We start from the raw sequence: 16,778 nt of genomic DNA on the forward strand, positions 1-16,778 counted from the left end.
TTATGTCTAGAAAAATGTACATACCTTAATTATAAAAGACTGGATTACCAAATGACGCTCATCATCATATGAGCCTTCAGCGAGTCATAAAGTCTTTGCTGGTGGATAATCTTGCCTTAATATTGATGGCTCCTGTCACTTACCAAGTGTGGTGGTTGCTGAAGGATGAGATGGCATGGTAATTTCTTAAAATAAGACAACAGAGAAATTGGCTGCATTGACTGACTCTTCCTTTCATAGACGGTTTCTCTGTAGCATGCAGTTCTGCTTGATAGTATTTTACTCACAGCAGAACTGTTTTCAAAACTGGAGTCAGTGCTCTCAAATCCTGCCGATGTTTTACCAGTGAAGTTTATGTAATAGTCTAAATCCTTTGTTGTTATTTTCAAAAGTCAATTGAGTTTGAAACAGTAAATGCTGGAGAGGATGTGGAGAGAAGGGAATTCTCCTACACTGTTGGTGGGAATGTAAATCGGTACAGTCACTATGGAGAACAGTATGGAGGTTCCTTAAAAAATGAAAAATAGGGCTACCATATGACCCCGCAATTCCATTCCCCAGCATAGCCCTGGAGAAAAACATGATGTGAAAGGATACATTCTCCCCCATGTTCAGCACAGCACTATTTACAGTAGCCAAGACACAGAAGCAACTTAAATGTCCATTGACAGAGGAATGAAATAAGATGTGGTACATATATTCAATGAAATACTACTCAGCCTTTAAAGAGAGTGCAGTAACGCCATTTGCAGCAACATGGACGGACCTAGAGAGGGTCATACTGAGTGAGGTAAGTCAGAGAAGGGAAACATGTGACAGTCCTTATATGTGGGTTGTTCTGAAAAGATGAGGTAAATGATCTTAACAGAACAGAAGGAGACTTGCAGACTTAAGAGAATGAACTTGTGGTTGCCAGGGGGAAGGGATACTTAGGGAGTTTGGGATGAACCCGAACACACTGCTGTGTTTCAAGTGGATAATCAACAACTACCTACTGTGTTCAGCACAGGGAACTCTGCTCAGTGTTATGTGGCAGCCTGGATGGGAGGAGAGTTTGGGGAAGAATGGATACATGTATATGTATGGCTGAGTCCCTTCTGTGTCCACCTGAAACTATCACTGCATTGTTCAACTGAAATAAAAGGTACATTAACAGATTTTTTTAAGGTCAGACAAGCTTGCCTTCTTCATGGTGCTCCAAAATAATTACATAATAGCATCAAGGATCATTCATCATAGATCACCATAACAAATACAATGATAATGAAAAATTTGAGATACTCTGAGAATTAACAAAATGTGACACAGACACAAAGTGAGTAAATGCTGTAGGAAAAATGGTGTTGATAGACGTACTTGCTCAGTGCAGGGTTGTCACAAACCCTCAATTTTAAAAATTGTAATATTTACAAAATACAGTAAAGCAAAGAGCAGTAAAGCAAGGCATGGTAAAACAGGTATGCTTGTATACCTCTACTGCTATTTCATGTAGTAAAACAGCTATTTTCATGCTTCTGGTATCTGAATAGCAGAAGAACTTAAGTACAGCAGAAGAACTTAAGCAGAAGAACTTAAGAAAATTAAGTACAAACCCAGATGACATAAAGCCAACACTGTGTTAAAATGCCAGACTCCAAAATATTTCAGTGTGATGTTGGCATGCTATATACTTAAATATGATACTTTCAACAAAAGTGAACTGTGAAATGAACTGTGTGGTCATAAAAATAAAAATTCAAGGGTATTATATCCGAATTTTCCCTCCCTTTGCACCATGATGCCATAACTGTCAATCAAGTGCTTCTGGTGAACTTATTAAAGATACCTGAAGGTGACATAAGATAACACTTGTTTTCAGAAATTGCTGTTTATCGAATGGATTGCATGGTAAGAGAAATTGAAGGCCCAGAAACAAATTAAGAGGTATTATAGGTTAAAAGTGAGGAAGTAAGTTCTTGAACTACATGTATTAGTAGAAACGAAAGGGCCAAATGGTTTAACTTTTCTAAGGGCAGGGTTTAGTGAGTGACAGAATACGTGGGTGGTGTAGGCAGAAGCAGCCAAGGAATGTTAAGAATTTGAGTCTAGGTGAGTTATGATCTCGTTGAACTTTGACTTGGTCAAGTATTGGTTATTTTCTAATATTAGAGGTTATGAAGTTCAAGACAAAGTTTCTTTCTCCAGGACTTGTGGGGGGAATAGTGACACTTGTTTCAGAGGGAGAAGAAGGTACAGCTGTCATCACAGTCTGATTTTAGAACATTTTTGTCCCTGTCACAGAAGCTCCACACTCATTAGCAGTCAATTCCTATTCCCCCTAAGTTCTCTTCCCCTAGACCTTATGTAACCAATAGTCTTTTGAATTCTTATTTTTCTGACCACAGTTCATTTCACAGTTCACTTTTGTTGAAGGTATCATATGTAAGTGTATAGCATACCAACATTACACTGAAATATTTTGGAGTCTGGCATTTTAACACAGTGTTGGCTTTATGTCATCTGGGTTTGTACTTAATTTTCTCAAATTCTTTAACTATTCAGATATCAGAAGGATGAAAATAGTTTTACTACATGAAATAGCAGTAGAGATACACGAGTATACCTGTTTTACTGTGCCTTGCTTTACTGTATTTCATAAATATTACATTTAGAAATTGAGGGTTTGTGCCAACCCTACATTGAATGCCAACCCTACATTGAGTGACAACCCTACATTGAGCAAGTCTGTCAACACCATTTTTTCCAACAGCATTTGCTCACTTTGTGTCTATGGCATATTTTGTTAATTCTCAGAGTATTTCAAACTTTTTCATTATTATTTGTTATGGTGATCTATGATCAGTGATCTTTGATGCTACTTTTGCCTCTCTAAATTTGCTTATTTCCACACATTCCATCGGAGAAGGCAATGGTACCCCACTCCAGTACTCTTTTGCCTGGAAAATCCCATGGACGGGGGAGCGTAGCAGGCTTTAGTCCATGGGGTCGCTAAGAGTTGGACATGACTGAGCGACTTCACTTTCACTTTTCACTTGCGTGCATTTGAAAAGGAAATGGCAACCCACTTCAGTGTTCTTGCTTGGAGAATCTCAGGGATGGGGGAGCCTGGTGGGCTGCCGTCTATGGGGTCGCACAGAGTCGGACACAACTGAAGTGACTTAGCAGCAGCAGCAGACATTCCGTAAAGTATGAGGTCTTTTGTGACTGGCTTTTTTCACTTAGCTTGTTTTTAGGGTTTATCCATATTGTAGCATGTATCATCACTTCATTGCCTTTTGTTACCAAGTAATATTCCATCGTGTGTATATGCCATACGCCATATCTTATTTACCTGCTCATGACCTCATGGACATATGGGTTGTTTTCACTTTTTGGCTGTTGTGACTAATGCTATCATGGACATTCATGTCAAGTTTTTGTGTGAATGTATGCTTTTATTTTTCTTGATTATATATCTAGGAGTAGAATTTCTGGGTCATATATGTTAATTCTATGTTAACTTTTTAAGGAGCAAGTGACTACATCATTTTCCAACCCCTCCAGCAATGTGTGAGGATTCTAGGTTCTCCATATCCTCACCCATACGTCTCTCTTTTTAAATTAGCCATCTAGTGGGTATGAAGTGTATCTCATGGTGGTTTTAATTTGCATTTCCCTGATGACTAATGATGTTGAGCATATTTTCATGTGCTGATTGGCTGTTCACATATCTTCTTTGGATAAATGTCTATTCATATTCTTTGTCCATTTTTCAATCGGGTTATAATAGGTCCTTATGAGACATCTGATTTGCACATTCTGTGGATTGTCTTTGCTTACTTGGTGTATCCTTTGAAGGAGAAAAATTTTAATTTCGGTAAAGTTCCATTCACCTATTTTTTCTTTTGTTACCTGTGCTTTTGGTCTCCTGTTTTAAGAAATTGTTGCCTGATTAAGGTCACCAGTGTTTGCTTTTATGTTTCTTATCAGAAATTTATTTTCTGCAACAAAAAAGAAATTTATTTCTTATCAGACATTTAGTTCTGTGGCTTACTTTTTGGTTACTTTTTATTACATGTTTTTAAAATTTTTTTACAGTGTTGTCAAAAATATAGAATGATTTATGGTTTTAGGGAAGGATTGCAAGAATTATGCTTTCTCATTCCTGAATCCTGTAATACTTGTTGAGAATTTGGGAGTACTAGGTGGTGCGTAGCCTTCTCTGGATTGACGGTAAATCCTTCAGGTAGTTTGCTCTTTTGAACAGACGGTGGCAGCAGAGCTTTGCTGAATGAAAATTCTCAATTTTTAAGCCTAGTATTTTTGAATTATGAAGATTTTTAATGCTCTTGGCAATAAATTGTTAGGCAGTAAGTTTAAATTTCCATTTAAGATTAAAAATTATTTAAATTTAGGAACTTTTTTGCTATGAGTTTATTCTGACTTTTCAGTTTATGAAACCAGTTTGTGAGGTATGGGCATGGTTTTCTTCAGTTCTCCAACCTTAGGCCATAATTTTCTCTTAATACTCTAAGGTCTTTTATCCACTTTTCTTTCATTATCTCACTCCTATCCCTATGATCTTTGTGTAGAGATAAAGTAATAGAGTAACAGTCAAAATGGTGATTAATGCTAAAGCTATTTGCAAACTTACTCCTAAAACACATTGGCAGACTCACATTCTGACTTAGGAGATATGTAAGATAGAAGTTGAACATGTGGGTAACATTTTTTTCCTTCAATAAGAAAAACTGCTTTATATCATCGCAAGATTGGATTCAAGATTTCCTTTTTAGATCTAAATATTAAACAGTAAAATTAAGTGGTGCAGTTATTCTGTGACGGTTGTTTTCAGCGTAATAGAAATAGTAAACATATATTGAGCACTGACTGTTCACTAAGTGTAGTCACTCAGTCTTGTCTGACTTTTTGAGACGCCATGGACTGTAGCCCACCAGGCTCCTCTGTCCATGGAGTTCTCCAGGCAAGAGTACTGGAGTGGGGTGCCATTTCTTTCTCCAGACTGTTTGCTAAACACTATGCTAAATGCCTTATGTGCATTGTTTCTTATTCTCACAACAGCTGCTTCTAAGAGGTAAGTTAGTGTTTTTGTCCTGAAGTTTCCAGAGGAAGACATGAGTTTAGAGAAGTTAAATCATTTGCCCAAGTCACATTAATGGATGGAGAGGTGTGTGTGTGTGTGTGTGCACGTGTGTTCATAAGCAACTGTATTATACTATTTTATGTGTACTTAATGTTTACAGAGATGGTATCATACTGTATATATGCATCACTTTGCAACTTATTTTTAAAATTCAACAGCCTGATTTGAAAATCTATAGAATTTGCTACTATGTATAGATGTCAGATCAATTTTTTTAACCTCATGAATAGATACTACTTTCTTTGAATAAGCTGCTTAGAAACAGTGTGTCCTACAGTTTCATCTGATTTTTCATTTTATTTCACTTTTCTACTAGAGCATATACCAAGCGTTTAATTAAATTTTTTTCTCTGTTAACAGAGTAATTTATTAACTTTTGGTATAATGATCAGGAAGAAACAGTTTAATACATATAATTGGTATAATAGTCCCTATATTTTATTTTATACTTCAGATTACTTATTTTTGGATCTTATGACACTGAAGCAAATATTCATTGCACACTTGAACTGAGTACTGGTGTTTGGGAAGAAAAGCAAAGGAGTTCTATTAAGACGGTAAGATAAATTTGCTTAGTTTTACATCTGTATGAAGTTTATATTCTTATAAGTGTTTTTTTAATATTTCTGTATCGAGTTATTTTTAGTCATTTGCAAATAATTATGAACAGCTCTTATTTGTCTTTTTGTAATGCATCCATAATAAAATGAATCACTTAAAGCTATAATATTAATTGCTTGCTTGCATCAAAAACCTTGTTTGACTAATTTCATAACTTTAGTTGTTTCATAGTTGTGGGATCAGAGGGAAATAATTCTGAAAACATTGAAAAGTATGTACATTCAGAGCATTCATTCATTCATTCATTCATCGGATATTTTGTGAGCACTTACTTTGTACCAGGCACTGTGTTAGCTGCTGGGGAAACAGTCTCTTGTCTCTCAAGACAAGAGACCCTGTTTTGGTTGTGCTGTCCCGGGGAGAGGTTTGATACTCGTCTGCCTGCACAGACAAAGAATTACAAGAGGACAGGGGTAAACCTGCAGAGAGATCAGATCAGTTAAGAGGCATTTAGGGGAGGCGTTGGCTACTTTAACTAGGTGGTAGCCAAGGCGATGGAAAGAAGAGAATGGATTTGGGACCTACATGGCATCCGGTCCCACCACTTCATGGGAAATAGATGGGGAAACAGTGGAAACAGTGTCAGACTTTATTTTTCTGAGCTCCAAAATCACTACAGATGGTGACTGCAGCCATGAAATTAAAAGATGCTTACTCCTTGGAAGGACATTTATGACCAACCTAGATAGCATATTCAAAAGCAGAGACATTACTTTGCCAACAAAGGTTCGTCTAGTCAAGGCTATGGTTTTTCCAGTGGTCATGTATGGATGTGAGAGTTGAACTGTGAAGAAGGCTGAGTGCTGAAGAATTGATGCTTTTGAACTGTGGTGTTGGAGAAGACTCTTGAGAGTCCCTTGGACTGCAAGGAGATCCAACCAGTCCAATTTGAAGGAGATCAGCCCTGGGATTTCTTTGGAAGGAATGATGCTAAAGCTGAAACTCCAGTACTTTGGCCACCTCATGCGAAGAGTTGACTCATTGGAAAAGACTCTGATGCTGGGAGGGATTGGGGGCAGGAGGAAAAGGGGACGACAGAGGATGAGATGGCTGGATGGCATCACTGACTCAATGGACGTGAGTCTCAGTGAACTCTGGGAGTTGGTGATGGACAGGGAGGCCTGGCGTGCTGCGATTCATGGGGTCGCAAAGAGTTAGACACGACTGAGCGACTGATCTGATCTGATTTGGTGTGTGAAGGACTTGGAGTTCTGGTTCCTTTTTTGATCTCTCTCAAAAGAACCTGTCACCTAAATTGCAAAGAGTTTGAAAAAACTGTAAAAGCATTTTTAAAATATTTTAAGTGCTATAATTAAAAATAAAAACAGTGCTTTAATCTCATTATGTTTTATTTGGACTTGTCTGTGTTCTTTGGGTTCCTAAATGAGTAAAAATTGTCACTAGTTATTAGCTAATTTGTTTCCAAAGTTAAGTTGGTGTTTTTGAATGTTCTGCATAGCAGTTTTAGTAGCAGTTATGTCTTGCTTCTAGGAATTTGCATGAATCTAGTAGTCTATTAAAGATTTCAGAACATTTATTCAAGATATTGTCTACAAAATTTCTTCATTAAGCCCATGAAGTTACACAATGAAAGTAGAATCCCAGAATTTTATGGCTGAAACAGAGAAGGAAAAAAAAGTCAGTGTCCTAAAGGGACCCTCAGACTGTTTAAAAAAAAAAAAAGGTTTATTTAGTTTACTAAGCATATACTGAGATATTATGGATTTAGTAATAATAAAATTGAAGAAAGTAGGGAAAACCACTAGACCATTCAGGTATGACCTAAATCAAATCCCTTATGATTATACAGTGGAAGTGAGAAATAGATTTAAGGGACTAGATCTCATAGACAGAGTGCCTGATGAACTATGGACTGAGGTTCATGACATTGTACAGGAGACAGGGATCAAGACCATCCCCGTGGAAAAGAAATGCAAAAAAGCAAAATGGCTGTCTGGGCAGGCCTTACAAATAGCTGTGAAGAGAAGAGAAGCGAAAAGCAAAGGAGAAAAGGAAAGATATAAACATCTGAATGCAGAGTTCCAAAGAATAGCAAGAAGAGATAAGAAAGCCTTCCTCATCGATCAATGCAAAGAAATAGAGGAAAACAGCAGAATGGAAAAGACTAGAGATCTCTTCAAGAAAATTAGAGATACCAAGGAAACATTTCATGCAAAGATGGGCTCGATAAAGGACAGAAATGGTATGGACTTAACAGAAGCAGAAGATATCAAGAAGAGGTGGCAAAAATACACAGAAGAACTATACAAAAAAGATCTTCACAACCCAGATAATCACGATGGTGTGATCACTGACCTAGAGCCAGACATCCTGGAATGTAAAGTCAAGGGGGCCTTAGAAAGCATCACTATGAACAAAGCTAGTGGAGGTGATAGAATTCCAGTTGAGCTATTTCAAATCCTGAAAGATGATGCTGTGAAAGTGCTGCACTCAATATGCCAGCACATTTGGAAAACTCAGCAATGGCCACAGGACTGGAAACAGTCAGTTTTCATCCCAATCCCAAAGAAAGGCAATGCCAAAGACTGCTCAAACTACTGCACAATTGCACTCATCTCACACGCTAGTAAAGTAATGCGCAAAATTCTCCAAGCCAGGCTTCAGCAGTACGTGAACCGTGAACTTCCAGATGTTCAAGCTGGTTTTAGAAAAGGCAGAGGAACCAGAGACCAAATTGCCAACATCCGCTGGATCATTGAAAAGCAAGAGTATTCCAGAAAAACATCTATTTCTGCCTTTATTGACTATGCCAAAGCCTTTGACTGTGTGAATCACAATAAACTGTGGAAAATTCTGAAAGAGATGGGAATACCAGACCACCTGATCTGCCTCTTGAGAAATTTGTATGCAGGTCAGGAAGCAACAGTTAGAACTGGACATGGAACAACAGACTCGTTCTAAATAGGAAAAGGAGTACGTCAAGGCTGTATATTGACACCCTGCTTATTTAACTTCTATGCAGAGTACATCATGAGAAATGCTGGGCTGGAAGAAGCACAAGCTAGAATCAAGATTGCCGGGAGAAATATCAATAACCTCAGATATGCAGATGACACCACCCTTATGGCAGAAAGTGAAGAGGAACTAAAAAGCCTCTTGATGAAGGTGAAAGAGGAGAGTGAAAAAGTTGGCTTAAAGCTCAACATTCAGAAAACTAAGATCATGGCATCTGGTCCCATCACTTCATGGGAAATAGATGGGGAAACAGTGGAAACAGTGTCAGACTTTATTTTTTGGGGCTCCAAAATAACTGCAGATGGTGACTGCAGCCATGAAATTAAAAGACACTTACTCCTTGGAAGAAAAGTTATGACCAACCTAGATAGCATATGGAAAAGCAGACATTACTTTGCCAACAAAGGTCCGTCTAGTCAAGGCTATGGTTTTTCCAGAGGTCATGTATGGATGTGAGAGTTGGACTGTGAAGAAAGGTGAGTGCCGAAGAATTGATGCTTTTGAACTGTGGTGTTGGAGAAGACTCTTGAGAGTCCCTTGGACTGCAAGGAGATCCAACCAGTCCAATTTGAAGGAGATCAGCCCTTGGATTTCTTTGGAAGGAATGATGCTAAAGCTGAAATTGCAGTACTTTGGCCACCTCATGCAAAGAGTTGACTCATTGGAGAAGACTCTGATGCTGGGAGGGATTGAGGGCAGGAGGAGGAGGGGATGACAGAGGATGAGATGGCTGGATGGCATCACTGACTCAATGGACGTGAGTCTGAGTGAACTCCGGAAGCTGTTGATGGACAGGGAGGCCTGGCGTGCTGCGATTCATGGGGTCGCAAAGAGTCGAACATGACTGACCACCTGAACTGAACTGAACTGAACTGAGTAATAAAATTCCAAGAGTGCTTTTGGAACCCCAGACTGCTCCAAAGTTACTTTTAGTCTGTTTTAAGGTAAGATCTGTTTAGTACATCAGTAGTTTTTTGCAGGAATGAATTGTGTTTTTAAAGTTGTGTTTAATAAGTTAGATATTCAGCTGTTCACATTTAACTCTTGGTGGCAGTATAACTAATCCTATGATTATTATTTGGTAGCCAGTATTTAAGAAAGCTTTCTCTTTTGTCTTCATTATACTAGTGAATAAGTACTTTTGAACTGTACTACCTAGCTGTTTCACAGTAGCAGTAGGGGTACTTTTTGGAATTTCTAGAATAGTTTGTTATTCTTCATAGCATTTTAAAAAAGAGTTCTCAATTTTTTAAAGAGGTACATAAACATATTACCATGCTTTCAAAAATTTTGACTTTTAATGGTTATGTGGTATTTTTATGGATGTCCCTTTGACTTTTGAATTGTTGCCAGCTTCTCTATGTAGTAATTGTGAACATTCTTATGTAAAAAAATTGAGCACTGTGAAATTCTTTTGGAATAATTTCAATGAGTATGGGAAAGGAGGGAGAAATAAAGCTGAAAAGGGAGGATGGGCTGACCCCCGGAGTTTGAATATGTGAAAGTAATTGGGAGCATAGGATTTGGGACATGGGAATGCAGTCCATAGGGCTGCAAAGAGCTGGACACGACTGAAGGACTGAACTGAACTGAACTGAGTGACAGGGTCAAAATAGTTTTTTATAGGAAAACCTCCCCTTTCTCTTGTGGTTGTTCATGCCACCTTTCCTTTGTACATCTCAAACAATTTGAAGCAACTTCTCAGAGAAAATAGCCAGGTTTACAGTTTGTTCTCAAATAAATAAATATGTGAAAACCAGCATTGTTTTGTCTAGATATGAAAGGGTCCTAATTTGCCACTGCTGTTGGCATTTTCAGTTTCCTTTATTATACTTGCAAAGATATGAGATTAGACAGCTTTAATATTTTGTAGCAAAGGTTACTGAAACTTTAATCTTGAGTCATAATTTTAGATCTTAGCATATGTCATAGGTAGTTTTGGGGAAGGAATTCTAGGTTAGTAATTACATCTGGTGTCAAAAATGGCAGCAGCACTGAAGTGTCTTCAGGCATTAAATCACGTGTCTGAATTCAATAACCCTAGGGAGGAGAATCACAGTGTTTCTCAAGACTACGTAAAGCATTACAGAATAGGATTTGATAATTTGAGATACATTGCAAATTTGGCTAGAAAAAAGTTTATCATTAAAAAATAAATGTGCTAAAAAAAGTATTTGAAAGAAACTTAATTACATGTTTTAAATATGCCTTTGAGTTTTTCAAACCTTTTTTTTTTTTTTTTTAATGAATTTTATTTATTTATTTGGCTGCTCTGGGTCTTAGTTGTAGCATGTGGGATCTAGCTCCCTGACCAGGGATCAAACCTGGGCCCCCTGCACTGGGAGCTCAGAGTCTTAGCCACTGGACCACCAGGGAAGTCCCTCAACCCTTTTTTTAAAGTGTAATGTACCTTATGCTCTTAAGTTGGGTAAGATCAATAATAAATGGAAAGTTTTGAATTTTTGGTATTTGCACAGAAATTGGAGCTGGCGATGGAAGTGGAACAGTTGTAATGCAATAGGTTTAAGTCCTAGCTAAATCTAATGAATAGTGGCTTAAGTAAGAAAAGAACTTAATTGTCTTGTGAAATTTTTCTTAATTTGGGATGTCAGAGAATAATTTAAAAGAATAATTTAATAAATACCCTGCATAGAAGCTACTTCCTACCATATTAGAAATCTGAGGAAAGTTTGGATCAAAATCAGACACTCATTTCGGTGCCCTGTTTGTTAGCTTATTTGCACAATAAAAGAGCTCATAGGGTAAATGAAGTACTTTATGGTAGCCTTTGTTCTTTAAAAATAATAAGTAAAGATCCTCATGAGATAGAATGAAGAATAAATTGGAAATTAGGCTTAAACAAAAATTAGAGGATCATCTTGCAAGTGATGACAGTGTCAATACTAAAAATGTATTTACTTGCACCAGAAGAGACAGGACACTTTATGATTTATTTCAGTCTGTTGCACTATACAGGTTTGATGACGATAGTTTGCTTTTTTACTAAGGAACAAATTTAAGGAGTTTTCAGATTTTAAAAAAGTTTCAGGCCATGATATTTCAGTAGGAAACGATGAAGACAACAGTATAGCTCAGCTCTATTGACAATACAGTTAACCTGACATCTATTAAACATGGAACTTCGCAGGTGGTGCTAGTGATAAAGAACCTACCCACCAATGCAGGAAACCTAAGACACACTGGTTCAATCCCTGGGTCCGGAAGATCCCCTGGAGAAGGGCATGGCAACCCACCCTAGTATTCTTGCCTGCAGAATCCCATGGGCAGAGGAGCTAAGCAGGCTATGGTCCATAGGGTTGCAAAGAGTCAGACATGACTGAAGCAACTTAACATATACACATATTAAACATATTGATCACACATAATCATTATTGTGTGCATGGTAAAGCAAACAGATCTCATAAATGTCACTTAGACATACATGGTTTTAAAGAAGGAGAGATCTTGAGTCTTACCCTCCCAGAATTAGAGCTCACTCATCCTTGACCACCCACTTGCTTTACCCTTATTCCTGGACATAAGATAGGTTATCTGTAAATACTCTTTTCTTTTACTCTCTCTCAACTATCCTGTCCGTGCCGTCCATGTCTTCTCTTCCATCAGTTATCTAAACTGCCACTGGAGTCTTCAAACATTGTTTTATTCTTGGTGCAACGTGAAATTCTTGAGGCCATTTGGGGAGAAGAGAAGAAGGCACCATGAAAATGAGCTGTGGAACCTCTGAATGTGGAAATTCTGGGGTTGAGGGAAAAGCAGCGGGGGCCTTTTGGCACCCGGCTGTTCAGTCTAGCTTTCCCTTGTTCTCCATTTTGAATAAAAATATGAAAGGAGTTTTAATTTTTAAAACAAGATTTTTAATGTACATTTTTGATACTAGCCCTATTCCCTCTCCTTCCAGTCTACCAGACTATGCCCTGAGACCCTTGATAGCAATTGTCTCTTGTAAGATTTAAGTTTTCCCTTCTCTAATTAGAGATAGAAGGTTAAAAATCTAAATAACTGTTAAGGCAGTCCATCCACATAAATATGTCATTATCAAACAGGAAGAAAGAATATCGATTTCTTCCTTTGAGGTGATGAAGAATTAGCAAGGAATCTTCTCTGGATATATAGTAGATGGACAAGAGAGAGCTACTGTTACAGTCACATGTTCAGTATGAAAAGCAGAAGAACTTAATGTCTTATTAAGCACTTATGTAGCCCAGTATGTAGATGCCATAGAGAACCATTAAAGACATTAGGAGATGTCATGACATTTCAGATTTGTCTGAAAAATAAGAAGTAATAAATTCCTGAAAAGCATTCTGCTAACCACTTGGGGAGAGTCCATAAATAATAATTTGAAACTCTTAATCAGAACAAATGTATTCCTTTTAGAGGGTTATGTGTTGTCAGCTGGCACCTTGAAATTGGCCACTGCTCTAAGAAGGGCTTTAGATAGGATCAGCCACATCCAAAATCATGAAGTCAGAAGTCATCTAGAGTCTAGACTTTATCTTTTTGTTTTACTTGATTGGTACTTTTCCTTCTCTCTACTACCGCTTCCCTATCAAAACCTCATTTTTTAAAAGGATTTGATTCTGAGAGATAAATAATTCATATCAGATTCCCTTTCATTTTCTTTTAACCTACCCTTAGAATTAGACCCCCAGTTCGATTCCTGGGTCAGGAAGATCTGCTGGAGAAGGAATAGGCTACCCACTCCAGTGTTCTTGGGTTTCCCTTGTGACTCAGCTGGTAAAAAATAATGCCTGCAATGCAGGACACCTGGGTTCAATCCCTGGGTTGGGAAGATCCCCTGGAGAAGGGAAAGGCTACCCACTCCAGTATTCTGGCCTAGAGAATTCCATGGACTGTATAGTCCATAGGGTCTCAAAAAGTTGGACACAACCGAGTGACTTTGACTTTGACTAGAATTAGAGAAACATTTGACGAGATGATGCCTACTTTCTAAGAATTGTCAGTGTAGGAAAAGAAACATGTAAACCAAATATGTCACGTAAGTAACACTTCAGAGTCTACGAAATACTGGATTCTTTTACCATATATAAAGAACCAAAGTCTTTTTGCCCATAGGATCTGTTCTTGTTCCCTCAAATCCCACTACCTCTTAACAAAAATTAGACTGTGTGTGGTAGTTTGATAATTAGGAGACAATTCGGGAGTGGTGTTAGTGGGATTATTTTAGACCAGAGGCAAGGAGAACTTTGAGACTGTGGGGAGATGGAAGTTGAGTGGAAGAGCCTTCCTAATAAGGTCAGCCATGTTTAATTGCCAAAGATTGAGCTTGATAATCTGCCTTAATATAGACTCCAGTGAATCTGCTACTGGAGATCAGTGGAGAAATATCTCTAGAAAGAATGAAGAGACAGAGCCAAAACAAAAACAACACCCAGTTGGGGATGTGACTGGTGATAGAAGCAAAGTCCAATGCTATAAAAAGCAATATTGCATAGGAATCTGGAAGGTTAGGTCCGTGAATCAACACAAATTAAAAGTGGTCAAACAGGAGATGGCAAGAGTGAACGTCAACATTCTAGGAATCAGTGAACTAAGATGGACTGGAATGGGTGAATTTAACTCAGATGCCCATTATATCTACGACTATGGGCAAGAATCCCTTAGAAGAAATGGAGTAGCCATCATAGTCAACAAAAGAGTCCAAAATGCACTACTTGGATGCAATCTCAAAAACAATAGAATGATTTCTGTTCGTTTCCAAGGCAAACCATTCAATATCACCACAATCCAAGTCTGTGCCCTGAGTAGTAATGCTGAAGAAGCCGAAGTTGAACAGTTCTATGAATACCTACAAGACCTTTTAGAACTAACACCCCAAAAAGATGTCCTTTTTATCATGGGTGACTGGAATGCAAAAGTAGGAAGTCAAGGGATACCTGGAGTAACAGGCAAATTTGGCCTTGGAGTACAGAATGAAGCAGGGCAAAGGCTACTAGAGGTTTGCCAAGAGAATGCACTGGTCATAGCAAACACCCTCTTCCAACAACACAAGAGAAGACTCTACACATAGACATCACCAGATGATCAACACTGATATTAGATTGATTATATTATTTGCAGCCAAAGATGGAGAGGCTCTATACAGTCAGCAAAAACAAGACCGGGAGCTGACTGTGGCTCAGATCATGAACTCCTAATTGCCAAATTCAGACTTAAATTGAAGAAAGTAGGGAAAACCACTAGACCATTCAGGAATGACCTAAATCAAATCCCTTATGATTATACAGTGGAAGTGACAAATAGATTCAAGGGATTAAATCTGATAGAGTGCTTGAAGAACTATGGACGGAAGTTTGTGACATTATACAGGAGACAGTGATCAAGACTATCCCCAAGAAAAAGAAATGCAAAAAAGCAAAATGGCTGTGTGAGGAGGCCTTACAAATAGCTGTGAAAAGAAGAAAACCAAAAAACAAAGGAGAGAAGGAAAGATATACCCATGTGAATGCAGAATTTCAAAGACTAACAAGGAGAGGTAAGAAAGCCTTCCTCAGTGATCAGTGCAAAGAAATAGAGGAAAGCAATAGAATGAGAAAGACTAGAGATCTCTTCAAGAAAATTAGAGATACCAAGGGAACATTTCATGCAAAGATGGGCACAATAAAGGACAGAAATGTATGGACCTAACAGAAGCAAGGAGATCCAACCAATCCATCCTAAAGGAGATCAGTCCTGGGTGTTTATTGGAGGGACTGATGGTGAAGCTGAAACTCCAATACTTTGGCCACCTCATGTGAAGTGTTGACTCATTGGAAAAGACCCTGATGCTTGGAGGGATTGAGGGCAGGAGGAGAAGGGGACGACAGAGGATGAGATGGCTGGATGGCATCATTGACTTGATGGACGTAAGTCTGAGTGAACTCCGGGAGTTGATGATGGACAGGGAGGCCTGGCGTGCTGTGATTCATGGCATCGCAAAGAGTCGGACACGACTGAGCGACTGAACTGAACTGAACAGAAGCATAAGATATTAAGAAGAGGTGGCAAGAATACACAGAAGATCTGTACAAAATAGATCTTCATGACTCAGATAACCACAATGGTGTGACCACTGACCTAGAGCCAGACATCCTGGAATATGAAGTCAAGTGGGCCTTAGAAAGCATCACTATGAACAAAGCTAGTGGAGATGATGGAATTCCAGTTGAGCTATTTCAGATCCCAAAAGATGATGCTGTGAAAGTGCTGCACTCAATATCCCAGCAAATTTGGAAATCTCAGCAGTGGCCACAGGACTGGAAACGGTCAGTTTTCATTCCAATCCCAAAGAAAGGCAGTGCCAAGGAATGCCCAAACTAGCGCACAATTGGACTCATCTCACACGCTAGTAAAGTAATGCTCAAAATTCTCCAAGCCAGACTTCAACAGTACATGAACTATGAACTTACAGGTATTCAAGCTGGATTTAGAAAATGCAGAGGAACCAGAGATCAAATTGCCAACATCTGTTGGATTATCGTAAAAGCAAGAGAGTTCCAGAAAAACATCTATTTCTGCTTTATTGACTGTGCCAAAGCCTTTGACTGTGTGGATCACAATAAACTATGGAAAATTCTGAAAGAGATGGAATACCAGACCACCTGACCTGCCTCTTGAGAAATCTGTATGCAGGTCAGGAAACAACAGTTACAATGACATGGAACAACAGACTGGTTCCAAATAGGGAAAGGAGTACGTCAAGGCTGTATATTGTCACCCTGCTTATTTGATTTATATGCAGAATACATCATGAGAAATGCTGGGATGGATGAAGCACAAGCTGGAATTAAGATTGGTGGGAGAGACATCAATAACCTCAGATATGCAGATGACACCACCCTTATGGCAGAAAGTGAAGAGGAACTCAAAAGCCTCTTGATGAAAGTGAAAGAGTAGAGTGAAAAAGTTGGTTTAAAACTCACCATTCCGAAAACTAAGATCATGGCATCTGGTCCAATCACTTTATGGCAAATAGATGGGGAAACTGTCCTAGACCTTATTTTGGGGGGCTCCAAAA

At 38.5% G+C, this 16,778-nt stretch overlaps 1 protein-coding gene across 2 annotated transcripts in view; it reads left to right on the forward strand.

The window, feature by feature from the left end:
* Window positions 1-16,778, forward strand: part of PDZD8 (PDZ domain containing 8) — an 82,624-nt gene that overhangs the window by 36,786 nt on the left and 29,060 nt on the right. For both annotated transcript variants that reach the window (XM_027529122.1, XM_027529123.1), the window contains one exon: window positions 5,598-5,700. In XM_027529122.1, coding sequence (XP_027384923.1) covers window positions 5,598-5,700 — 103 coding nt within the window. The remainder of the gene's footprint in view (window positions 1-5,597; window positions 5,701-16,778) is intronic.

This window comes from Bos indicus x Bos taurus, chromosome 26, assembly GCF_003369695.1.
Source record: "Bos indicus x Bos taurus breed Angus x Brahman F1 hybrid chromosome 26, Bos_hybrid_MaternalHap_v2.0, whole genome shotgun sequence".
Lineage (NCBI taxonomy): Eukaryota > Metazoa > Chordata > Mammalia > Artiodactyla > Bovidae > Bos > Bos indicus x Bos taurus.